This window comes from Cladophialophora psammophila (genome assembly GCF_000585535.1).
Source record: "Cladophialophora psammophila CBS 110553 chromosome Unknown aczJe-supercont1.8, whole genome shotgun sequence".
In the NCBI taxonomy this organism is placed as follows: Eukaryota; Fungi; Ascomycota; class Eurotiomycetes; order Chaetothyriales; family Herpotrichiellaceae; genus Cladophialophora; species Cladophialophora psammophila.
Genome location: NW_006912929.1, coordinates 703,416 through 727,302, shown reverse-complemented (window position 1 = coordinate 727,302; position 23,887 = coordinate 703,416). Strand labels below are relative to the sequence as shown.

Genomic DNA, 23,887 nt, shown 5'->3' with positions numbered 1-23,887 from the left:
ACCCTTTATCGGATATTAACACTGAAATGTCTCACGGAGTTCAAAGGGTTTGCGAGAGCCTCAAGTCACGGGACCAATCGGAGGGAATTCCGTAGCCTCGCCTTGGCGCTGCTCGCCATTCTAGCCTCGGCGCGTCTGTGACGCTCAAGACGCGACTCAAAAAAACCAGCAAACCCTCACCGATACCGACAGATTCTGGCCTGTGTTGACGGGAAGATCATGGAAAGCAGTAGCGATGGCGAACTGGAGGGAGCGTGGCTACGTGCCAGATTCTGACGAAGACGATGAAGCGGAAGAAGAGAGAGGAGGCAGTTTCAGCATCGACCATACCAACGGGACAACTTCCAAGACCGGCGCAGTTAATGTGCAGGCTTCGGTGAAACAAGCCATTGTGAAGGAAAGTGATACTCTTCCTGGTGATGACGACAATCCGACAAAGCAAAGCAGCAACAAATCTGACAATCATGGCGCGCATCACCACCCTGGACTGACCCGCACAATCGGGTTGCAGCATGATACTCACACCGGCCATCTGATATCGTCGCAGGCCTCTGACTCTCCTCTGAATTCGACTGCAGCGAAGCTCGAAGCTGAAATCAAGAGAGGCCTGCGGACTGTGCAAGATGTACTTGCTTCCGTGGACTCTGGCCTCAACAGTGACACAGACAGCCCTCTGTCTTCGGTTCCCTCATCGGTGCATACTTCACCCTTGAAAAGTCAGTCAGGGCAATCACGACCAGTTGCCCTTACCGAGGTGGCCATAGATGAAACCTCCACTGACAATAGATTGTCGCCGGGTCCGTCTGCTGACGCCTCACGGAGACGATCCTTTAGACCTCGTGCTCCAATCCAACTTCATCCCTACGCAATTGAGGATGCCAGGTATAGACAAACTTGGAGAGATAGGGGCTTGCACCCTGTTCGCGCACCAGACCCGCCTTCACATCTGCGAGAAAGTGCCAAGGAAGAATCCCAGGGCACCACGGCATATGAAAGCAGCCAAGCCGACCATTTGGATAGTCAGGTTCGACGCTCAGGCCCTGGACCGGAGCCTGGGTATGATGATTCCCAGGTAACTGGAAATGATGAATCTCAAAGCCCGATACGTGGGACACGTCTCCGCATATATCCTCTTGTGTCTGATTCCGACGATGATGATGATCTTCCAGACTTGTCGGACATACTCAAAGGCAGAACTGCGACCTCTTCCATTTCGAAACTGAAGAGGCCCAAGCGTGCGCCAGCGTCCCAGCCATCAACATTGATTGACGAATTTCCCAACTATGATCTTCTCAACAATGGCATAGCTGTCAGGAATGCATCCCAAAATGGTAGCGCAAGTTCCATAATTCCACTTTCCCCGCCTCGATCTGGTGGTGGACAATATTCGCAAGTCGGCGAGGCGAAAAACAATCCAGAAGCATTAATAGGGAATAGTACACCCGTGCTGCTCCCAACTCCATTGGTCTCTTCAGACAAGCAGGCGTCAAAGAGGAGGTTCAGCGAAACCCTCAGTTTTTCTGATTCGGAGACCGACGTCATCAGTATCAGTGACGATTTATCAGCGCCATCTAAGTTAGAAGAGAGTTTAGAGGATGGATTTCGTGGTATCCGACAAATGCGTCGCAAGATTAGGGGAGTCTTGCCGGCATCCTGGCTAACGTTGGATTTGGCGCAGCAACGGAAGGGCAATCGTGGTCCTCGAAATCGACCCCAGTCCCCCGTCAAGAGGGCTTTGGAGAAAGGGATAGCGCAACACGTCTCATCCTCAGGGGGGAAAGCTAGAGGTCATATTTTGAGTGCTGATGTCGCCGATTTGGAAGCTTCGTCAGAGAGCCAGCCAACTAGCCCTGCCAGCAATGAAATGAGAGGGGTCGAATACGAAGGACCAGGACCATTTGAGGACGATGTTATTGAAGATGATACCATCGATGCTATGCTAGCTCCTCGACAGAGAAGGTCGTATGCTGGACAGAGACAGCAGCGATTGAAAGGTGTTTGGTCCAGGAGGAACACCTCCGAGGGTAGCAAGAGCATTGCTGGTCCAGGGTCAGCCTCTCGTCGCCAGGGAATAGCTGTTGCCTCTCAATCAAATAATGGGGCGCGGCCACGCAAGAAGATCAAGAGGAAGCAGAGAAAGCCGCAGATGACGATCTTGGACGCTCCTGGTTTCAGGGAGGAAGAGGTGCCACAGTTTCTAAGGATTGCATCGAGACGCACTGCTCAGAGTTCGGCACGGAAGCAGGACCCATCAAAGAAGTTTTTCAAGCTGGCAACAATGAGAGATACGGATGATGTGAATGAAGGGATGAGGAGTTGGAGAGCCCATCGCAATCAGGCAGATCATTCTGTCAAACCCAGCGACATTGCCAACGCCGCAACCCCCTTATTGGCTCAGCCGCACAGTGTCGACGACATAACGTTCGAAAGTACTGCCGCTCCAACACGCACTCCTAACAACGACACTCACTTTTCAGACCCTCGCCTCAAATCTTTGAAGCAAACCACCAGAGCCATCCTCGAACGTATTCGCAATCATCAAAGTCGGTCTCGCTCGTTGCGAGACGAATCTATTGTTCCCTCAATTGATCGCCGTTCCGCGATTCTCGACTATTTCAAGCCTCGAGCGCCGCGTCGTAGTCATCCCAACGCGCGGCAGCCGGTTCCAACCCTTCAGCAGAACAGAGAGAAGCCTGAAGAACCGGCACTCGCGCCTACGAATCCTTTCACAATCAAAAAACGTGTGCCCCAAGCAGCACGACGGAAACAAAAACGACCTCGTCAGAATCTTCCACAGAAAGCTTCTACAGAATCTTCAATTCAAGCAACCCTTCCCATGGCCCAACCTATAGAGTGTGTACCTCGCAACAATCCACAACGTGTTGATGCTGACTCAAGCTCCAGAAAGCGAGACCTCTCTCTACCCTCTCCACCACTCCCGTCGCGTCCTCCAAAGTAAGTATTTCTTTCATCAGCCAGGAACCCAGAGAGACTAAGTTCTGAATCTAGGAAGCAACGTCCCATCGCGCTCAGCACGCGTGTCGCCAGTGAATTCGATCAACATGATGTCCTATGTCTTCAGAGTCTGAAATTATATGATGACAACGACATTATCTCCTATGCCATTCAATATCCTCCAGGAACAAGCTCCTGGCGAAATACTCCATTACCCCATGACTCTACATCTGTCCGCGTTCGTTTGCTAGACGCCACATTCTCCTCTATGGCTGATACCACTCGACTACTCCAACCACAATGGTCCCACAGCTCAGTTACCACTCCCAAGTCGCAACGTACGCTCCACGCCACTGGTTGGACCATAGAAGTTGAAAGCATCATTCGAGACGCTTTTCAAGAAATCTTCGAGATCACCTGCGGCGACTTTGACACGTCTGACGCCACACCAGATGAACAAGCGCGTCTGTTGAGTCAGGCTGCGGAGTCGGTCGAAACCATAATCACTTACACCAATGAGAGCCTCTTCTTCTCGAATATCCAAGAGTTGGAAGCCTTCATCCACTTAACATTGGACTCGATTGAAAATCTATGGCAGGGCATCGCTATATGCGACACCGTCACAAGCAGACCGCATGTCTCGCAGACTTTAAGGGTCCTGAATGGTCTCCTCATTCTAGGATATCAAATCTATCAATGTACCACAATCTCGGGCTGTCCAGAGACAATTCGTGGCAAGACCTCGAAGACTTGGAAGAACATTGCCAGCCTTGCATGGGAACTTGCTTTCCGGAAACAAAACGTCGCTCATTTCTTCTGTTACATCGCTGCTCAGCTCGAGGGTGACTTTGTATTAGATGGGCATCGAATCACACCCACAACAGAAGTCGAGACCGTCTTCCTGATACACCGCCTCGGCCCTCACCAAGAGTGGAATATCTACTTAGAAAACATCCTCTCTACCCATGGCAAAATGGGGATGGTTTGGGGGTCTCAAGCTGAATCACTCGCTTTCACGATTGTCGTACTTGGCTGCATCCTTTCCATCGTTGGACCACATGGGCTCACAACACATTCCGATGCCAGCTCCGCGAGCTCTCTGGGCTGCTCTCTTCTTCGTCTACTTCCGACTCACGTATCAGAATTTCTCAAGTTCTTTGTTGAGAAAAAGGCGAGGTACAGCACGCGATTCAAAGCCAAAATACACCAAGTAAGGAAGCTGGAGCGATTCGGTCTGGTCATTTTTCGATGGTGTTTCGTCTTCGCACGAAATTTTCAAATCGACACTGCCGACAGTTTGCTAAAGCAGATGTTCAAGTACTATTCGGACAAGACAAACAACATGCTTGAACTCTTTACGTCGAATCTTACAGATGAGGCGCCACCATTCATCGTTCGTCTGACTCGTCCTGAACAACTAGTCCTGGAGGCTACCGATACAGACTTCCACATTTTCCTGAAGCTCACGGCCATCACTTTGGCGGCCCAACCTCTAGCAGACTACGAGACTGAAGAGCATGTTCGAAAACTGGCACTTCGTAAACGCTCTCTCTTGTTCATCTTGTTACCTAATAAGGGCCGCGACAGTCTAGATGACAATACAATGCTCGTCGATGAAGACTACCCACTTCCAGACCTTGACCTTGCTGCAATATCCAACCGATACACCCTTTTCACGACGCTGTATCACTATGCACCTATCGGCTTCAAACCAGAGTTATCACAGATTAGAGATTACATCGACTTTCATACAGCTCATGATGCTGTCCGCAAAGTCATTGTACGATGTTGGGAAAACATCGCCAACTCAGCACTCTCCCAGGCAGCAGGTCAAGCAGCAGGTCGTGTGGAGCTCCTAGAGCTAGGACAGTGGCTTCTGAGCCTGTTCTTCTCCATGCGCGATAAGCTGTCGCGGATTCCAAATATCGACAATAGCATGCATGAGGACGAGAAACGTATTCACCGAGCCAATCGAAATACTACGGTTGACTGCATCCTCAATATTGCAAAGCGGTATGCTACAGCGATTGATCTCTGTGCCAATCAAGACCAGGTTTCGTGCCTCGTCACTCATGAAGAAGTGAATAGTCTGACTGTTTCATGCTACTCTAAGCAAGGTCTTGGTGATATTGTGGTCAGCGGAATCTTCGACCTCTTCACATCCTATCTCAAGAAAGTTGGAAATGTTAACGACGAAACACGTTCTCTTATGCGAGACATTCGTGGCGTGCTTGTTGACCAGCTCAACCGTGGCGATCCTCCAGACGATGTCTTGTTGACGTCTTTGACCGACACCTGGTTTGCAATCGGAAAGCTGATGATAGAAGGTGGCTACTACCACGGGGATCAGTTTCTGACTGCTCGGTCTCAATTGTCCTTTCCACAAATTGCCGACACTGAAATCGCAAAGCAATGTCAAGTGTTGCTACTGAGCAAGATTGCAACGGATAGGAACGTCATTTTAGCTGATCCCTGTCCTTTCGTCTCCACCTGGTTGTTGTCGATGTTAAAGCCGGAACCGATGATCAAGTTCGAACACCGCCTGACGAACCAGCTCATGGAAAGCATTCCAGATGCGTTCGGTCTTGATGAGCTACGTCGAAACATTTCAAACGGCGCCTCTTCATTCTTCTTTGACCGGTCTGATATCATCAAACATCGCTTCTCAATGGTCGACCATGTTGTCCGCTATGCCTGCAGCGTTCAAAATGATGCCAATCCACCTTCTAGCGCAAAGCTCACTAAACGTCAATGGGACGAATTGATGACGAAGATCGAGAGGGCCATGAAGCAAACCTGGGAACAACTCGATGGGGCAGCAAGACCAGAATGGACCATCTTCATGCAGAAAGTAATATTCCGACTCAGCATGTATAAGAGCCCGGGCTTCGAAATCGACCCATGGTTCCTTAATCTAGATCAGAAAGGATTCGAGGACAAGGTCTTCTTTCTTGAGCGCCTCTTCATTCGTCTATTGGATGGAAATCGACGTGATCGTTGTGACGCCGAGCACATGGCCACGGTCTTGCGCACAGCTTGCGAAACGGCATGGGATAGTGACAAGGAAGGGCAATTCTACCAGCACCTGGTCGGGTTGTTTGCTGCCAACGACCCGAGCTACGTGGATAACGATGGCAAGTTCCTACTCGACATTGCGTCGCAATTGGACTTCATGAAGGCAGTCTTCCCAGCATACATTGAGCGAGCACTCAGCGACACTCTGCCCGCGATGCTTTTCGCTGTGCCCATCCTTCGCACAGCGGCAGCAATCCTGATGAGACTGGAAATGCGTGTTGACCTCGAGGATCAATCGCATATGGAATCGTTCGCAGAGCTCATCGTCGCCTTGATGGAAGCAACAGTCACAGCAATGCGAGATGCCGGCTGCGCGCCTCTGTTCAAACACGGCTGGGAGATCGAAACAATCTGCCATCTCGGCCATCTCTGCTGGCTTGGCTGTAGCCGGTGGGCTCACCTCCATCGACTCTTTCCCTCCTCTGGCGCCGTCCTCTCCTTGCAGGCATACGTGCAAGCGTATGCTTACTACGCTTACGAATGGATCTGCACCGCTGCAGATCTAGAGGACGACGCCCGGCCCTCAGACCCAGAGCTCTGGGCGAAATACCGCATGAGCGCCGATAGGGCGAGGGAGGACTTCGGCTTCGAGCTGCCGAAGCTGGTCCTCCCAGAGCACATCAGTGCTCTCAAGGATTTTGCCGCCGACGACCTCGAGTGGTCAGGTCGAAGCGACTGGGACCGGCGCGAGTTTACGACCTGGGGGCCCGTCTGGGTGTTTACGCGGCCCGGGTTGAAGCCGGCGATGAAGCAACCGCGCCATGCGGTCCAAGACGACTCCATGATAAATGGAGTCAGGGCGGTGTTGGCGTCGCTGGAGCGGGCGTTGACTCTTCTGGGGGTCCTGGAAGAGGAGTTGTGAGCGGTGGGGGCGGTCGTAGTGTGCTGGTTTTTGGTCCTTCCTCTTTATTAGAGTACAACGATTCAATCAAACAGGTCAGAGTAACGGTTGGTTCCACCTGCACGCTGTTCTCGATCGTGCTCTTATGTATGGACGTCCACCGTCAGCCCATCGTAGTGACCGGCACCTAATTACGAGGGTAGACGAGTTTCGATGACATTTTCCGCACAGCCGAGGAGTCATGTGCTCGTCAGAGACAAAACATACTGGCCTGGAAATAGGAAGACAAGCGCTGGCGGTCTAAGGGAGTAAAAGAGAGTCCATGCTAATCAACAGCTTGTTTTTGATCCCCCCGATGGATTCTGGATCCGCACTTTGACAACGTGTCACAATCCTGGTCGTGATTATGGTTGGCGCAATAGTTATGGCCTGTCGAGCTGGCGAATCTGACGGCCTGTTTTAGAACCCCAGCCTCGTCGGTCCTTACCAGGGGCAAAGCGAGGCTGGACGAGGCTGCATTAGGCGAATCGTTGCTGGGCAACTCCCTGCCGGTAAATAGAGGGTTGGTGGATTGACACCAACCACACCAGCCTCTTGAACCGCCATGACCTTTCTTAATACCCATGTCAGCACCAACATTCCACTCTTTGCAGTTCCATCTCATTGCCAGCAACAGCATTCCAGCAAAGCATGGGTGTCGAACCTCCATTCATTTACGACCGACCCTCGACATACACCTTTGGCAGCCCAACTGATCGTGCTTTCAATCCCAAGGCTGCATCCCATGCTTCCTGGACTCCCAAGCCTCTGAAACCCAAGCAAGATGGTCCACTGGTTGATTTTAACAAGCATCCTGATTCCGTATGGTCCCTGAAGCAGAGACAAGTGCTCCTCGACTGACCCATACGCAGTACATAGTCCTTCCTTACGGCAATCTCAATGCCAAACCGATGCCTCCTAATACCCATAAGAAGGTCGTCCGCGTCCGATACGTCCAACTCTTCCTAAGAATTTGTGCCTTGATCGGGGCTCTGGGCTCCCTCTTCTGTGTTATCGCCATCAACAAGACCACCGCAACAATAGGATGGATCATTCGCTGCGCTCCTGCTATTGCCCTTCTTCACACCCTCTATGCAGTCTTCCACCTCGCGCGTGCACCTACAAGCCGCACTCCTGCTTCTACAGCAAGCTACATGATATTTGCGGCCATGGTGGATACTGGTCTGATCCCCTTCTGGGTCTTCTGCGCATGGGTGGCACATGCAGACTACACAAACAACGAATACGGATGGAGCACGCTGTTCAACAATACAGATCTGTCATACAAGATCATCAATGCTTTCTTCCTGCTTTCGTGCGTTGAAGGTGGCCTGATGCTGCTATCGCTGCTCCTGGACATTTACCTCGGTGTCAAGTTCAGACAGATCTCCAAGCTGCCGCCAGACATGAATCCTCTGGAGCCGAATCTCACATCCAGGCACAAACGGAATAAATCCGAGATCACCGAGAAGAACATGAGATCCTCAGCATTGGCCGCTAAGCGAGAGTCGCAGCTTTCGGGTTTCAAGAGAGTCCCTTTTATCCACACTCGGACTGACTCGGCCGACAGCGTCACGCTCTACGGCGGTGACAGCGCCCGCAACTCAAGGGTAGAGTTCCGCAAAGAACTGGATGAAAATGAAAAAGATCCCTGGCGATGGTCACGAAATTCATCTCCTGAACGACCTGGCTCTGCCGTCAATCCCTCTCCAACCTCTCGTGCAGCTGGTAGTGGACTTGATTTCCGCCCCGAACGCTCTTCCCAACTCAAGGAGAAACCATCTCGTCCATCTTCATGGCTGTCATATCTCGATTACGAAGGCGTGCCCAGCACGATGAGCGAAGAGGCCTCTGCAGAACTGGACCACGAAGTCCGGCCCATGTCCCCTGTGTCTGCCATCACCGTTACAGACGCTCCATCCGACAAGATTCATCGTGAACGAGAGAATTGGTATCATGGTTCCCCAGCACGCAACAGTCAGGCCCAGCTAGCACCACCAACAAATAACAGCCTGACCCACATCCACTCGAAAAACTCGAGCAGAACTAGCTTACACCAATCACTTCCTATGCCATCCCCTGGCTCTCCGCCAAAGAAGAGAAGCCGTGAACCTCTAGGCATGAACCCTCCGACACCTACACGCACAGCGTTCAACGATGAAAATGCATATTTCACACCCACAAGGGATTCCCGCTTTCAGCACGACGGAAGTCGCGCCGCCCTCCACGACGCAGATGGTAATGCCCAAGCTCAACTCAGAGGCACCCCAACCGATAGCAGACCATCCAGCTTCGTCGGTAGCGGTGGGAAAGCACGCTTCTATGGTGATCTGCGACAATCCATTGGCTCTGCATCTCCCACTCACAATGACAACGATAAGAAAGAAGAAATTCGAACCAGCATTAAAGAGGTTGAGAGTATGTACGAACGCACTCGCACGATGCAGACGGAAAGCGACTACTCTGCCAACTTCGAGGTCTACTCCACATCTGATGACGAAGAGGGACGATTGAGCGCCAACATCACGAATGTGCAGACCGCTTCTCCGTCCCAATGGAACGGCACCAGACAAGCTTCTAACTCAACCGGGTTTGACATGAACGGTGGATACGCGGGGCTCGGTGCAGAGTTTGGTAAAGGCATGGGTAGACGGAGAGATGTCAGCGGGAAAGCAGCTGAAGAGGGAAGAGCAAGTCCGACAAGGAATGGCGCTGCGGGTTGGGAGAGGTTCAAGGGGTTGTGAATCGTACTTTTCCAGGTAGAGTGAGGGTCAATGGATTGGATTCTTCAATGCGGATCAACTGCAATGGGATGGAAACGTGACTGACTGAATGATATGGATTGGATTTGGAGTTCGCAATGGATGGATGCAGCAAGCAAGATATGAGAGCAAAATACAGGCTTTGGATTTAGGGACAAACATCGAGCCTCTACAATTGTGGAAACTGCAATGGTTGATGCTTGAAGTGCTTTGAAATTGGGATGACGGAACCTGGCCTGGATGGATGGATGGATGGATGGACACTTCACTGACACTTCAACGGGCGGACATTCTCTACCCAGTAGAGATAGGTAGACTCCCTCAAAAATTGCACAAGGGTTAGTAATTTCACGCACATGCACACATACATACTGGGTACAGGGGGACTGAGCACACTTATCCTGGCTACGGAGGATACAGTAAATTATGTTTCTCTATAAACCTTTTCGCCGGCTAGGCGCATCAAGGACTCGGACTTCCGCCGCCGCAAGACGTATTTCAAGACGCATCCACGGGACAATACATACTAGGTAGGGAGAAGTGAAATTGGATACACATGTACGTACACACAGGTCTATGTGTCAGAGTACCAGGGATCTCATCTCCCATGCTCCGTACTCAGGGTCTACTCCGTACCACGTCGCCACTATTGTCAAGACATGTCACTCATCGGGCTTACATATGTAGCCGGACTGGGGCCCCTCCGCAACGATAATATTAATACGAGGTACGTCCTTTTCTAACCTAGTTCGGGGTTGCTCCACTGTGGTGGAGCGAGCGGGCTGGACTGGAGAGGAGAGAAGCAAGGGCGAGACGAAAGACAGAACAAGAACTTCTTGCTCTCCTGCAGGGTAGAGATGAGATTCGCACTACATACTCGTCACGAGCACAGGCAATGTGTCAATCCGTAGATGAACCTGGGTTTTTGCCAAAGTCTATATAGGACATAGAATATATATATATATGTGTGTGTGTGTGTGTGTGTGTGTGTGTGTATGTGTGTGTGTGTGTATGTGTGTGTGTGTGTATGTGTGTGTGTTCGTTCATGCTACGCCGCCCTACATGCCGCATGAAAAATCAAGATCGGGAGCAAGAACTAGTCATGCTGTTCCTTACCATGCGTCATTCTCTACCTATCATATCATATCGTTAATGATCGTAGCTCCGAAGTCAAAACTCGTATGGCCCTGCAATGAAACGGTCAAGACCCAGCTGGCCAGAGAAGACGGATCAGTGCCTCCTCGGCCGCAAGATGACATTGTATTCTCGATCCGGCTTGAGAATCGTGAACTCCTTCGTGCCCAAAACGAGATTTGGATCTTCAAGCTCGATATCATATTTCAACAACAAGGTCGCAATCATCTTGATGATAAACTGGTTCGCCACGTTTCTCCCGATACATTGTCTGCTCCCGAAGCCGAAGCCCAGGAAACAAGTCTTCATTGTAGCCAGATCGGCCTTTTCGTCCAGCCAGCGGTCCGGGTTCCAAATGTTTGGATTGCGGTACACGACGGGGTTGCGTCCAATGGTAGCTGCGGGCACGCCGACGTCGACGTTGCCCGGTACGTAAACTCCGCAGATGATAGCTCCCTGGGGTGGAGTCATGCGTGGCATGGCGTAGCCGATGGGTGGGTGCATCCGCAGGCATTCGATCTCGGTAGCTTCTAGAAGGCTCAACTTGTTCAACATCGCGAAGGGAAGAGGCGTCGACGCGTCGAGATTATCGGGGAACATCTGCTCGAGTTGTTGAATGATGCGCGCCTTCACAGATGGGTTCTTGCTGAGATAGTAAGTCATCCAGTTCATGGTAACGCTCCCTGTGCTTGCCCCGGCCACCATCAATGAGGAGGCCTCAGCTCGTAATTCTGGAAAGTCCATTCGTCCGCCTGTTTCTGGGTCCTGTGCCTCGATGAAACGTTGCATGATGTCTTGCCTTGGCTTGCCGCCAAGCACTTGGTTGCGATTATCCTGAAACCGTTTCTCCAGTGCCTGTCTCGCATAGTCCAAATATTCAAGCCGCGCTTGGTACAGTTTCTGGATGTATGGCAATGGCACCATGCTCAAGACTTTCACATTGTACTTGCCGAAAGGTAGCATGCCGCTCAGATTTGCGAAGTGCTGAGAAAGCTCCACAAGCTTGGAGTATTTGACCGGCCGGCCACCCTGAATGGCACCGAAGTTATGGCCAAAGGAAAGTTCGCCCATCAGGTCCATGGTAAAGAGCTCAAACCAGAAATAAATGTCGAAGGGTTGCTGAGTGCTTGCAAACTCGTCCATTTTCCGAAGAAAGATTTCCATGACAGCGTCGACATAGGGCTCAAAAAGATAGAGAGATTGCATGCTGAAGCCATGGGATACCATACGCCGCTTCCGTGCGTGATTCTTCTTTGACCGCGTCGAGAACAGAGATTCTCCAGTCGTCGAGAAGGCATCGTACCAGCTTGACTTGCCGAATTCATCCGCCCCCTTTCCGTGGCCTGTTGTCTTTTGTGAGCTCGACACTCGGATGAATTCGCCGCAAATAATCACATACCATAGATAGCCTTAACCGCATCGGGGTGATTAAATGACACTGCATTCGGGCGTGTCCTTACCGCCACGGAATCGGGATATTGGGCAAAGAGCTCACTCGCCCATTCAGCACGTCTTTTGTCCTTCAACGCAGTTGCTTCGGGGATATCAGATATTCTCGTGATCCACGGGCCTGCAATCTTGCTCATGGGCGAAAAGAATAACCGGTATATCAAAAGGGCCGGGTAATAAGCCACCAGGAGGAGGACCGGACCCCATAAGAGGACAGGACGTACAACCGGGGGTGTGTCAGCCATGGCCATGGTTCTGCCTGTAGAATGCCTGTTCCAGCAACCGCACAGAGCGATACCTATTTAATGGAACCTTTGCGAAGCTACACGGAGGGCGTCGTTCATAGTCGACACAAGTCATGTCTTCTCCCAATTATACACTCCGCATCCTGTCAGCGGCAAGTTTCGGCAGTGCGATGACATGGTCCCGATGGAGACTGAGGTGGGATTCCCCCGCAAACAATCTCCAGCCCCACGACTTGTAGCGACGTCCCTTCTCGATTCTCAGGGGAGCCACGCGCGGAGTTTGACCGTCGTTTGTGGGGTCTTAGACTTCCGGCATGGGAACGAAACGATGGGAAGAGCCTGGTAGCCTGGCTCCAAGATAATGGGTTAAGTCAAGCAACGCCTAAGCCTTTTAGGCTGCCTGGTCGAGATGAGAAAAGGGGGATCATTGGTACTTTCCTTCCAGCTCCACAGGGGCCAGAGCAACCGGATTCATGGACCATCTAGAATCCAGCCTCGGCCCCAAGTAGGTGTACCTAGAGCAACCGTTCGTCTGCGTCCTCCACATGGTGAAGATGGGAGAGCAGGGGGCACGGGGTTGATCAGAGCCACTTTGGGGAACTTTAGCAGCTGCTGGTAGCAGATACAAAAAGTCATGGCTCGTCTCACCTGCAGTCTCTTGGAATTTTTTTATTTTTTTTCATCCACTTCCCCTACCACACTTGCTCCAGGTTGTACCCCATCCGCAACGGTGCCCACAATGCAGGAAACAGCTGAGCACAAGGCTGTCATGGAGGGTGAGATTGAGGTTGCCCACAGTGAGGGCCGCGACCTTCCAACAAAGGGATATGAAGATCCTCACAAAGCTGCGCTCGAGGATAATCCTGAGCACGCTGAGAAGCTCAGTCTCTCTGTCATTCTTTCAGCTCTTTTCTTGGGAACCTCTTTCACAGGACCTATCATCTTCGGCTTCATTCTCGCTACCCCTATCTTGGTACAATTGAGTCAGAAACTGGGCGGTGACACCATCGACTTTTGGATACCTTCCGGCTGGGGTGCAGCCGCTGCTGTTGGCTTTTCGGTTGCAGGAAGACTGTCAGATATCTTCGGTCGTCGATATGTTATTCTTGTTGGACAGCTTCTCACAGTCGTAAGTCTTTTTCACGCAGCAAAATCCGATATCGAACGATGTCGAGGTTTTGATGTTTGTTCCACTGTGCACCGCGTGGAGCCGATATTTTTGGCTTGCGATGTTTCTATCCGCGACAAAGCTAACTGTGATGTCGATGTAGATTGGTGGCGCTGTTGCGTGCAGCGCACAGACTATGAATCAACTCATTGCCGGCGAAGTCATCCTCGGAGGTTCCATTGGAACAGTCTCGGTCGCCTACGCAGGTGAGCCTCTCTCAGTCTCCCGGCTGCTGCGATGTTCAGTTCCTTATATATATATATGTTTAAACAGGTATCTCTGAAATCCTGCCCAACAAATACCGTGGTGTTGGCCTCGCCTGGACAGAACTCAACCTTGCAAGTTGGGCCATCGCGGGTACGCTTCTTGCCAATGCTCTTCTTTCCCACGCCAGCTGGCGGGTGATGTTCTACATTGCCATGGGATACGGAGGTTTCTCACTCGTTGGAACATTCGTTGTGTATTTTCCGCCCAGTCACCCACGTCCTGATGGCTTGACCAAGTGGCAAGAATTCAAGCAGCTCGACTTCATCGGCACCGCCCTTTTTGTCTCTGGCCTTGCTGTCTTCCTGTACGGCTTGAACTCCGGTGGAAACACTTATCCTTGGTCTGCTGCGGGGACTCTGGCTCCTTTGATCCTCGGACTGTTCGTGTTTCTGGGATCTTTCGTGTACGACTTCACCCTCGCCAAGGATCCTCTGTTCCCGTGGTACTTGTTCAAGAGCTTCCGGTCATTCTCGTCACTGCTCATGCTCGTCTTCGTGGCGGGCATGGTGTTCTTTGCGGCCTCTGCGCTCAACGCCCAAACAATCCTCTTCCTCTATACTGCCGATCCAATCAAGATTGGTGTATACTCTATCCCTTCTGGGTAAGTACCCGCCCTGCCGAAATGCGGATGGTGATGTTAACAATCCATCAGTGCCGGTCAGCTCGTCGGAGGCGTCATTATTCCCGGCCTTGTACACTATATCAAGCACGTTCATATCCAACTCACCTTTTCCGTCTTCATGCAGACCCTGTTTTTCGGACTGGCCGCACTCATCACTCCCCACAACATCAACTGGGTCATGGCGGTGCAATTCCTCGCCATGCTTCCATTCGGATGGATCACGCTAAACTGCTATACAACGGCCTCGCTCCACGTGCCCCAACGTGACCTGGGAGTCGCTATCGGGCTGATTGGCACCTTCCGGTCTCTCGGTGGAGCGGTTGGTTCCGTCATCTTCTCATCCATTTTCAATCAGATCTCGGCCAAGCAAGTCCCCAGCCGTATCTCGGAGGTTGCTCTGGCAGCGAATGTGTCGGCCAAGACTCTCCCAGCCTTGATCGAAGCAGTCTCGCTGACGCTGGTTGGCGTGCCTGACCAGGCCGCAACTGTACCTAGCGTGTCGGCAACGGTGTTCTCCAAGTGTGTAGAGGCAGCCCGGCTTGGATATGCGTATGGGTTCCGCATCACTTGGCTGTCGTCAATTCCTTTTGGTGTTGTCGCCATGCTTTGCGCAGTGGCCGTTTATGACCCTTCAAAGTATTTCACCAACCATGTCGAGGTTCACCTCGAGAAGGAGATTGGTGGCCGACATGCCAACCAGACGAAGGAGGTCGAAAATTAATTCAAGTTCGCTTCAGAGGCATGTCCGTTATTTGGGCATTTCTTTGTCATTAGGACGACATCAGCTAGGACCAAAGCGGACACCAGATAGCGCGCTGTTATGTACCGTCCGTTGAATGTTCAAGAGAAGAGTTTCTCTCGATAGAGCAATCGTGCATCTTTCGTCTTTCGTCTCCATGGGCATCGCCGGCAAGCTCCGGGATGTTGGTCCCAACTTGTGGCTAGTGGTTGCTTCCCCCACTCTCTTTCTGAGCTTTTTTTTGGTCCCGTTGCAACTCTATTGTGGCGGCGTAGAAATGCCTTGTGCTCGCAGGTAGCGAGGTAGCTAAGTGCTTGAACCGGGGAGTGGCTGGAGACATGGAGGTGGGTGATGAGTGGTGAGAGGTCAGAGGAAAGTGAAGCAGCGAGATGTGACCCTGGTCGTTGGCTCAGGGACGAATCGACAACGACGAATGGGTGAGGGACAGCTGAACCGTCGAGCCGTCTTCTGTGTCGCCCCGCTCCGAAAATGAAAAAAAAAAAAAAAAAATTAAGGTAAAAGGAAAAAAAGGTTTAGTGAGAGAAAACGTAGCAACGCGGTTCACTCTCTCACGCAGTCACACGACGAGGACCTGTGCATTTTGACCAGCTAGTGCAGCGTTCCTTGAACTTGCCCGCTGCCCACCTTCGTCTAGGCTGTTGTTTGCTTCTCCTCTTTCTTCTTCGATCTCTTTTCCATCCTCTTCAACGTGTACAATTCTTCGTCCTCTTCTTGCTTCTCCAACAACCCATTGACGGTTGCTGTGGCTGTTTACCCCGCGTTCCCTCACTCGTTTCGGCATCCGCACTTTTCACATTCAACTCTGTTGCCATGATGTCCGAAATCACCCATCCTACGATCAAAGGTATGTCACCCCTGTTTAATGCTCTATCCCAAATCGTGTGGCCGTTCTGACTCGCTTCGTCATCGCAGATGGCTGGTTCCGAGAGATTTCGGACATGTGGCCCGGCCAAGCCATGATCCTCAAGGTCAACCAAGTGCTTCATCATGAGAAGTCAAAATACCAGGACGTCCTGGTCTTCGAGAGCAGCGACCATGGCACAGTCCTGGTCCTTGACAATGTCATCCAGTGCACCGAGCGGGATGAGTTTTCTTATCAAGAGATGATAACACACTTGGCCATGAACTCTCACCCGGATCCAAAGAAGGTTCTCGTCATTGGTGGCGGTGATGGAGGTGTTCTGCGCGAGGTCGTCAAGCATGAATCGGTGGAGAAGGCCATTCTGTGCGATATCGATGAGGCTGTCATCCGCGTCAGCAAGAAATATCTCCCCGGAATGTCCATTGGATTCCAACATCCTGCGGTCGAAACCTTTATTGGAGATGGCTTCAAATTCCTCGCAGACCGCAAGGACGAATTCGACGTCATCATCACTGACAGCAGCGATCCCGAAGGTCCTGCAGAGACCCTCTTCCAGAAACCATATTTTGAGCTTCTTTATGGAGCATTGAGAGACGGTGGTGTCATAACTACCCAAGGTTGTGCGCACCCTTCTCCCTACACATTTCCTTGAGCTCCAAACGCTCTGTTCCCGCAGATCTGTGGAAAAGAAAACACGCTAACACAACCACTACTGTCTAGCTGAGAACCAATGGCTCCATCTGCCTCTAATCACCAAGCTCAAGAAAGAATGCAAAGAAGTCTTCCCCGTGGTCGAATACGCCTACACCACGATCCCGACCTATCCTTCTGGTCAGATTGGTTTCATGGTCTGCTGCAAAGACCCCAACCGAAACGTCAGAGAGCCATTGCGATCTTGGAGCCCCGAGGAGGAAGAGAAACTGTGCAAGTACTACAACAAAGAGATCCACCGAGCAAGCTTCGTCCTGCCCACTTTCGCCAGGAAGGTACTGAAGTAGTAAACGCACGCAATGAGGCTGTTTGTGAAAGGCTGTTGCGGTTTACAGGCATGATACCAGGATGACTTTTGCGTTTTATTCATGGTTTACTGGTGGCATTGAAGTCTGTCATACAAAGAGCAGGGGATGAAACCCGCACTCACGGCAACATAGAGAGAATGAGACTGATACGAGGCTTTACGACCCTTAATGATAGAAGAATCTGGTCGATCAGCGATTCATTGATTTGGGCTCGGAGAAAGAAGCCCAGCCAGTGGCAAAGCTGGATGGCGACGTTTCAACCATGACTTCACAGTGGAACCCTCGAGTGATGTCACAACCATTTCAACCACAGCCTTCTCGATGATCATTTCAAGATACTGAATATTTCTTCGATTGACATTTCCTGGGTCTCATGAGCATTTTTCTTCCTTTCTCCTTCCTCATATAACCCTATCTTCAAGCCTATCTCCCAATTTTTGATCACAGACTCTTTTTCAAAGACCAAAACCCCTAGCTACGGTTTGAAACACGAATCCAATCCAATCCAATCCAATCCCATACACGTCCCCCATCACTTGACACCAAAAGGCTCGCAAGAAACCATGTCTTTCACAGCAAATCCCCGTGCGCCCAAACCTGATTTCAACAACACCCCTCAAGAGCCAACCGGGCCCATCGCTTCGGACTCCCTGGCAGCAGAATCCATCAAGAACCGCGGTGCCTTCTCTGAAAACAGCCCGGCTGTCCCCATGGGCGTACGAGGCGACCAATCCACGCTCAACACGACGGATACATCCGGGGCAACAACGCTGCCCCCGGCCGCGACGGGCACCGAGCGGGAGAAGAGAGATGCTCTGGGCGCAGGAGCCGATGTGAAGGGCGCTGCAGGCCTAAAGTACCCCGACGCTGCAGGGAGGGCACAGTTTGACGGCGTCCACAGCGACCAGGGTACCTATGCTGGCGGAGGATCGAGTGCTTTCCAACAGGCTGGAAGCGGGACTGGATATGGGGGTTCGACCGGTCGACCGGCCGGGGAGAGTGACTTTGGCGCTTCAACCATGTCCTCGTCCGCCGGCGGTATCGACCAGTCCCAAATCCGTTCTGGCTCGGCGAACATCAAAGGCGGCGCTGGCGGCCCCCCCGCCGCGGGCACAGGTATGCGTCCCCACGTTGACGCCGCGCCCGGATACGCATCCACGGTGACGGGCGTCGCGATGCCGGAGAACACATTCAAGCCCAAAGGCGCAAACCTCGAGGACGCAGACGTCACGCACAGCATGCCCCAGACCAAGACGTTCACCGGCGCCATCGGCACCGTCAACGACCCCGGCCGACTCGCGGAGCGTGAGTTTCTGGGGAGGAACGAGGATCCCATGGGCGAAATGGGCCAGGCTGGCGTTGAAGGTGGCCGGGCCCGACAGAAGGGCCAGGAGAGCCAGGCAGGCGAGCAGGGGGGGCTGTATGGTGTCTTGCAGAGCGAGAGGGCCTAAGAAGGGCCGTCAGATCCGTGACATCATCTTCAGAGGAAGGGAAAGGGAGGCCAGATGGCGAGTTTTAGGTCGATGTGTGTGGTGATAGTTTCAAAAGGATGAAATGAATCTTGGAGTTGCGTTTTTGACGGAACAAGGAGAACTAGAAACGTATTGGTCGATAGCAGGAGCAGCCTTCTGCTGTCGCACACCAAATGCTACATAGCATAAAGCATGCCACATACCACATACCACATACCGGAAGTCGATATGACCCTTCTCGTCCACGACAAGATCTCGTCTATAGACCGAACCATGTTTGTTTGTGCGGCAGGCTTAGCACCTGAGTAAGAAGCATAAAATAAATCCTCAAGCGAGCTTTCGGGCGCGAATCCTTGGTGCTCCCTTCCTCCCTTCTTCGATTGTTCGTATACACATCAACTTTCCACAGTCGATCCCAGGGCGTGACATATTTTCATCGCTGACTGCCTCTGCCCCCGTTTCGGATAAATCAATCCGTCAGGGCCCTGTCTGCGGGCTGAATGGCCGCTGCACCTAGTTAGGTCCGCTTTGCTGGCTGTGGCGGTATCTATGCATGTATGCATGCTAGCCACCTAAGTCCGTTGTGGTCTTTGTGGGCCCGAAAACCAAACCTGCTGTGTCCAGCTCAGCTGTGGTCCGTGCTTTTGTCCTTCGTTTACGATCGTCATCCTCGCTCTACCGCTCCCTGCATGGATGGCTCAAGGTGGTTGTGCGGGAAATGCTTGGATGCGGATTGCTTGGATGCTTGGAACGCAGCATTGTCGTGCTGTGTAGATGACTCGTCTCGATTGATCGTGTTGGTGGATTCCTCAAGATCTCTCGAAGAGTGCTGGGTTTGTCGGATCCCGGTCATAGCGAGGAGCGCATTCATAAGGGCCTTATGTCGCACAGACAAAAGATGCTCGTTCTGGCAATATCGGTATTCGGTTCGTAAGATCGAATGTCAACCATTTATCCCGTGCTCGCACCTGCCTCAGTATTCATCTCGACGGTCAAGAAACCGTCCAGACCGCTCATGACATCCTTCGCAACGCCTTCGGTAAGCACAGCATTGACCACCTTCTTCAACAGACTCCTCTTGACACCACCGATCCTCGGCCGCCAAACACCGGGAACATCAACCCCTTCTTGCACCTCGCCGGATTGTAGCACGCCCTTCATTGTATCTCTCGCAGGCGTGTCGATCATCCGCGTCGCAAGCAACTGGAACTCTCCCTCTTTCGTCGTGCTCCCGACACTGGCGGCGATGACACCGTCCGCAACGGCAAGCTCTTCTCGACTGGGATCGAAAATGATGTTCTCGCCGACTACGACGACGAGAAACGTTACGGGAGGTTTTGCAGGAAAAGATTTGGTTCGGGGATACAGGTACGTGCTGGCCATCCAGTCGTCATCTGCAAGGGGGTCTTCTTCGCCTTCACTCTTGAGCTTTGGAATGCGGGTGTCGCGTAATGCCACATGTGTCGCCATGCTCAGGAGTGGAAGTGGGTAGCTTGCAAGTCCATTTGGCGAGGTAAGAAGCACATCGATGTATACGTGCCAGTGCCATCGGGAGTTGATGATCAAGCTGTCCTGCAGCGATGGAGCGTCCGAGGAAGAGGACACCACCAATGGCTCCCTTAGCATTTCCTCGAGGAAGACCAAGTTGGGATCGTCGTCTCGTAGACCAGGAAGCGTGAGTGTAAGAGTCACCCACTCCGGCTTCCCCTTGCCTCGTCTTCTTTGACCCGTGTTCCGACCTCGATCGTCTGCGTCAATGTCCATTGCTCCATCTTCAGTTCCCGACAACACGCTGTTCCCTGCAACAGTCCTCTCGACCTCGAGCTTGACGCCGACAATGGCTTCACGGCCGTCATTAAACCCGACATGCGCACTGCCATTCACGGCTGGAAGAACACCCGTCTCTGCTCTCAGCGGTCGAAAGTCGGTCGCCAGAGGGCGCGCATCCGGGCGCAGAGGAGGGATAGAAGATAACGAGGTATGGAGGTAGGCCAGCTCGGCCGGTGAAAAGGGAAGCGAGTTTGCAAGCGAAGGCATCGTATCGTACAATACAAGTCAGCGAGGGGACAGTCTGGCAGCGCTGGAGAGTGTCCAAGGACCTTTGAGATTGGTTCGAGTCCAGGTCGCTCATAAAGTCTAGAGTCTCATATCAATAGAAATAAGGAGCGACAAAGGCACCAGGCCTGAATAGAGCTGTGTTCCGCGAATTGGACAAGTTTCTGGAGGATTTGTGTCCAAAGCCGAAACTTCTGAAAAAAAGGTCCAGGTCCATTTCCCGGAGTTACCATTCCTGCACACCATGCTAACTCCGAGGGCCAGCCTTGCACTTGTCAGGCGAACAGGGCATGGAAACGGGAGATGAAGATCGATGTTCTACAATGCGAATGTGTTTCACACCCAAAAGGCTAATAATACCAGACCAACATATTCCCCGTCGTCTGAATCTGCTAAAATTTATTCATCCTTTCATGTCTCCAAGGCGTCAGCCGTCAAGCGCCATCCCTTCCGCATCACCTCTGACACCCACCAGCCTCGGCCGGCCAGCTTTCGCGCCATAGACCATTTCCATCAGTTTGCTCTTCTGCTTTTCCCTAACACCCTTGAGATAGTCATAGGTCCCCTCGAGCCCTCTGATCTGCTGATCAATGACACTGGCATTATCAACAGTGACGGAGTCATTCCTCCTGACCAAAGGACTGACCAATTTCCTCCGCAAAATTTCCAAATTCACTTTGAGAGTCTGCAGTCTTCCGTGATGCTCCATGAGTAGATGCTTATTGTTGACAGTCCTCGATCGTACGCTTGACAACAGCTGCTTGTTCTTCTCAAACTTTCTCAACATCGCTGCATTTGGACCGATGACTCTTGTCCACAAAGATGAAAGAAGGTCGTTCTCAAGTCTTTCCTGCGTGTCTGTTTCTCGGACCACCGTTCGTTGCAAGTTGAGGAACTGCCGATCAATCGATTCAAACAACGCAAACAGCGCGGCAGAGTGAGTCAGTTCGCTGTTGATCGACTCCTCAAGCACATTCACAAACTCGTGGAAGGTCCTCGTCAGCGTCGCTCTCGCTCTTTGCGGCGAACTTGCACCAAAAACATCGGTCAAGAATTTGCCCAATGCTGTGGGCCCTTTCGACGTCTCAAGAAATCCTCCTCGGTTGAAGACACCGTGTAGATGATCAAAGATCACGCCAGACATCGACGTTCCTTGGGCAGATGTAACGCCCTCCAGTTCTCGTTTCGCCCAGTCCATCACCAGCAAAATGCTGTCGACATCGGAATCAACATCCGCAAAAAATCGGGTCAACTCGAGGCCAAGAGTTTTCAAGCTCTCCGATAGCTCGTCCAGGGAATGCACAATCAACGGTGCTGAAGTCATGTTGGCGCTCCTGACCGACTCACCCAGGTCCCACACCGCCACGCTCGTTTCCTGCAATGCCGTAATTTGGGTATAGCCGTTCTCGGAATAGAATATCAAGGGCTCAAATGACTTTGCCAGAGTTGAAACCTTGACTAGGTCAGGGACAGGAGGTGGAACCGGAGGAACAAGAATGATGCGCAGAAGTGAAGCAACTAGGATGGTGGCTATGATCGACATGAAAGTGCTTGATCTCGTCTTAGTCATTGCGTCGAATTTTCGTTGTATGAAGTTGAGAAAAGGAACGAACGGCTCTCGATGTTGCACTTCTGCTCGGAGCTGTAGGCGAATGTCTAGAGCACAGTCAGTCACTTGGAGAGACTCCATTGGCAGTATCATTTACAATTGTTCGGACTCTCTGGAGGTACGGTCTCTCCTTGACCGAATGTCCCCAGATTTACTTCATATTGTGGCTCTGCTTCCGGAGAACGCTCCCTCACCGGCGAGTCCGTCCCTGCTGGTAAAGGCGTGTTCATTGCTATGGTAATATCCGGATCTCCTTCGATCGCATCTTGATAGACCTCTGGACTGGTCTGCCGTGACCGTGACGGACTTATCGAAGGGCGCAAATCGTATTTTCCGTAAGGATCCTGCCTGAACCATCCACTTGCGTTCGAATTCCGACTCTTAAAGCCTGGAGGTGACCAGGGCAAACCTGCGCTTGACTGGTCGTCGACTTCACTGTCTCCCTGCTCCGATCTGAAGCCAGACAGAAGGGGTGAGCGCCGCTCTTGTTCCTCGAAATCTTCGATCGACGCCTCTAGCAACGAATGCGCATCTCCATGCAATCTTTCCGCATAAAGTTCCTCCATCGGCGGTGAGGGCATCATGGCAGCCATAAGGAAAAGGAAAGGAAACGGAAATGGAACATCAGGCTGCGCAGAAGGTTGACGTGAGGCGGGGCAGGGCAGAAGGCCGACGATCAGGTCGCCTTCCACAGCAGTCCTGACCTTTGTACTCTGTACAAATAAGTGTCACTAGGCAACGATCGGGTGAATGCAACCACTCTTGAGCAAAGCTGGAGCGATTTGTTTCAATTCAGGAGACCAGGAGAAAGAGACGAGAAGTCACCATGTTTGAGAAGGCAAAAAGGGAAAGTCTCTGTCTGGGAAAGTCCAGCCTCTTCTCACAACGCGATCATGGAGATTCAGGGACGGAGGGGACGTGCTAGTCAGAGTCAGTTTGACCGGCACGACTGCAAGAACTCTCCAAAGGGCTGCGTTCAGGCAACTTTGCAACAAAGAGGACGGAATGGGAGAGAAATGATGGAGGCTGGGCTGGCTGGGACAACTGGGACAGCTGGCCGTCATGGAGTCGCGGATCTAGTACTTTGTAGCCTGCCAATCATGGCCCAGAAACACGGTCAAGACCAGGATTCCTGCTGCAAGGGCGCTTTGGGGCCGACTTGGGGCGACCTGCTCTGGCCGCATCCCTAGCCTCTGTCCATGCGGCAGCGCTGGTCCATCATTGGAGGTGTGGGACAGCTCAGAGGAAGACTACCGAGTTACTGTAACTGGCTTATCAGCTCGACACCCGCCAAATCTCAGAGCTCTCTGGGGGGGGGCGAGCGGATTGCGCATTTGGATCATCTGAAGGTTCCAGGAGGAATAGTTGAGCAGAGAGGAGTTGCTTGATTGTCGGTCCTCTACAGCTAGCTGTGCCTGTTTCGGGTGAGAAAATGCAGGTACGCCTCTTGAGGAACCAAGCAATAGGAGGATGTTTTTTTTTATGTACAAAGAGCTTCGTCTACCGGCTTCTCCGGCTTCTACCGTCCCATCCCACCCGGCTTATTGGTATGC

At 52.0% G+C, this 23,887-nt stretch overlaps 8 protein-coding genes across 8 annotated transcripts; 5 read left to right on the top strand and 3 right to left on the bottom strand.

Annotated features, from left to right (window-relative positions):
* Positions 1-235: 235 nt before the first annotated feature.
* A1O5_05897 (uncharacterized protein) lies at positions 236-6,892 on the top strand (the record flags this gene model as incomplete). Its single annotated transcript, XM_007746494.1, has 3 exons — positions 236-2,853; positions 2,905-2,955; positions 3,010-6,892. 3 exons carry the CDS (start codon positions 236-238, stop codon positions 6,890-6,892), a joined length of 6,552 nt encoding a protein of 2,183 aa, XP_007744684.1.
* Positions 6,893-7,561: 669 nt separating this feature from the next.
* On the top strand, positions 7,562-9,654 carry A1O5_05896 (uncharacterized protein; the record flags this gene model as incomplete). Its single annotated transcript, XM_007746493.1, has 2 exons — positions 7,562-7,732; positions 7,783-9,654. The coding sequence occupies 2 exons, from the start codon at positions 7,562-7,564 to the stop codon at positions 9,652-9,654; spliced, it is 2,043 nt and encodes a 680-aa protein (XP_007744683.1).
* A 1,248-nt stretch (positions 9,655-10,902) lies between these two features.
* Positions 10,903-12,506, bottom strand: A1O5_05895 (uncharacterized protein; the record flags this gene model as incomplete). Its single annotated transcript, XM_007746492.1, has 2 exons — positions 10,903-12,149; positions 12,206-12,506. The coding sequence occupies 2 exons, from the start codon at positions 12,504-12,506 to the stop codon at positions 10,903-10,905; spliced, it is 1,548 nt and encodes a 515-aa protein (XP_007744682.1).
* A 733-nt stretch (positions 12,507-13,239) lies between these two features.
* Positions 13,240-15,278, top strand: A1O5_05894 (uncharacterized protein; the record flags this gene model as incomplete). Its single annotated transcript, XM_007746491.1, has 4 exons — positions 13,240-13,629; positions 13,772-13,874; positions 13,942-14,536; positions 14,588-15,278. The coding sequence occupies 4 exons, from the start codon at positions 13,240-13,242 to the stop codon at positions 15,276-15,278; spliced, it is 1,779 nt and encodes a 592-aa protein (XP_007744681.1).
* An 852-nt stretch (positions 15,279-16,130) lies between these two features.
* A1O5_05893 (spermidine synthase) lies at positions 16,131-17,177 on the top strand (the record flags this gene model as incomplete). Its single annotated transcript, XM_007746490.1, has 3 exons — positions 16,131-16,161; positions 16,230-16,799; positions 16,900-17,177. The coding sequence occupies 3 exons, from the start codon at positions 16,131-16,133 to the stop codon at positions 17,175-17,177; spliced, it is 879 nt and encodes a 292-aa protein (XP_007744680.1).
* A 584-nt stretch (positions 17,178-17,761) lies between these two features.
* On the top strand, positions 17,762-18,649 carry A1O5_05892 (uncharacterized protein; the record flags this gene model as incomplete). The annotated part of the gene is made up of 1 exon (XM_007746489.1): positions 17,762-18,649. The coding sequence occupies one exon, from the start codon at positions 17,762-17,764 to the stop codon at positions 18,647-18,649; it is 888 nt and encodes a 295-aa protein (XP_007744679.1).
* A 972-nt stretch (positions 18,650-19,621) lies between these two features.
* Positions 19,622-20,707, bottom strand: A1O5_05891 (uncharacterized protein; the record flags this gene model as incomplete). The annotated part of the gene is made up of 1 exon (XM_007746488.1): positions 19,622-20,707. The coding sequence occupies one exon, from the start codon at positions 20,705-20,707 to the stop codon at positions 19,622-19,624; it is 1,086 nt and encodes a 361-aa protein (XP_007744678.1).
* A 445-nt stretch (positions 20,708-21,152) lies between these two features.
* A1O5_05890 (uncharacterized protein) lies at positions 21,153-22,918 on the bottom strand (the record flags this gene model as incomplete). Its single annotated transcript, XM_007746487.1, has 2 exons — positions 21,153-22,381; positions 22,432-22,918. 2 exons carry the CDS (start codon positions 22,916-22,918, stop codon positions 21,153-21,155), a joined length of 1,716 nt encoding a protein of 571 aa, XP_007744677.1.
* Positions 22,919-23,887: the final 969 nt, after the last annotated feature.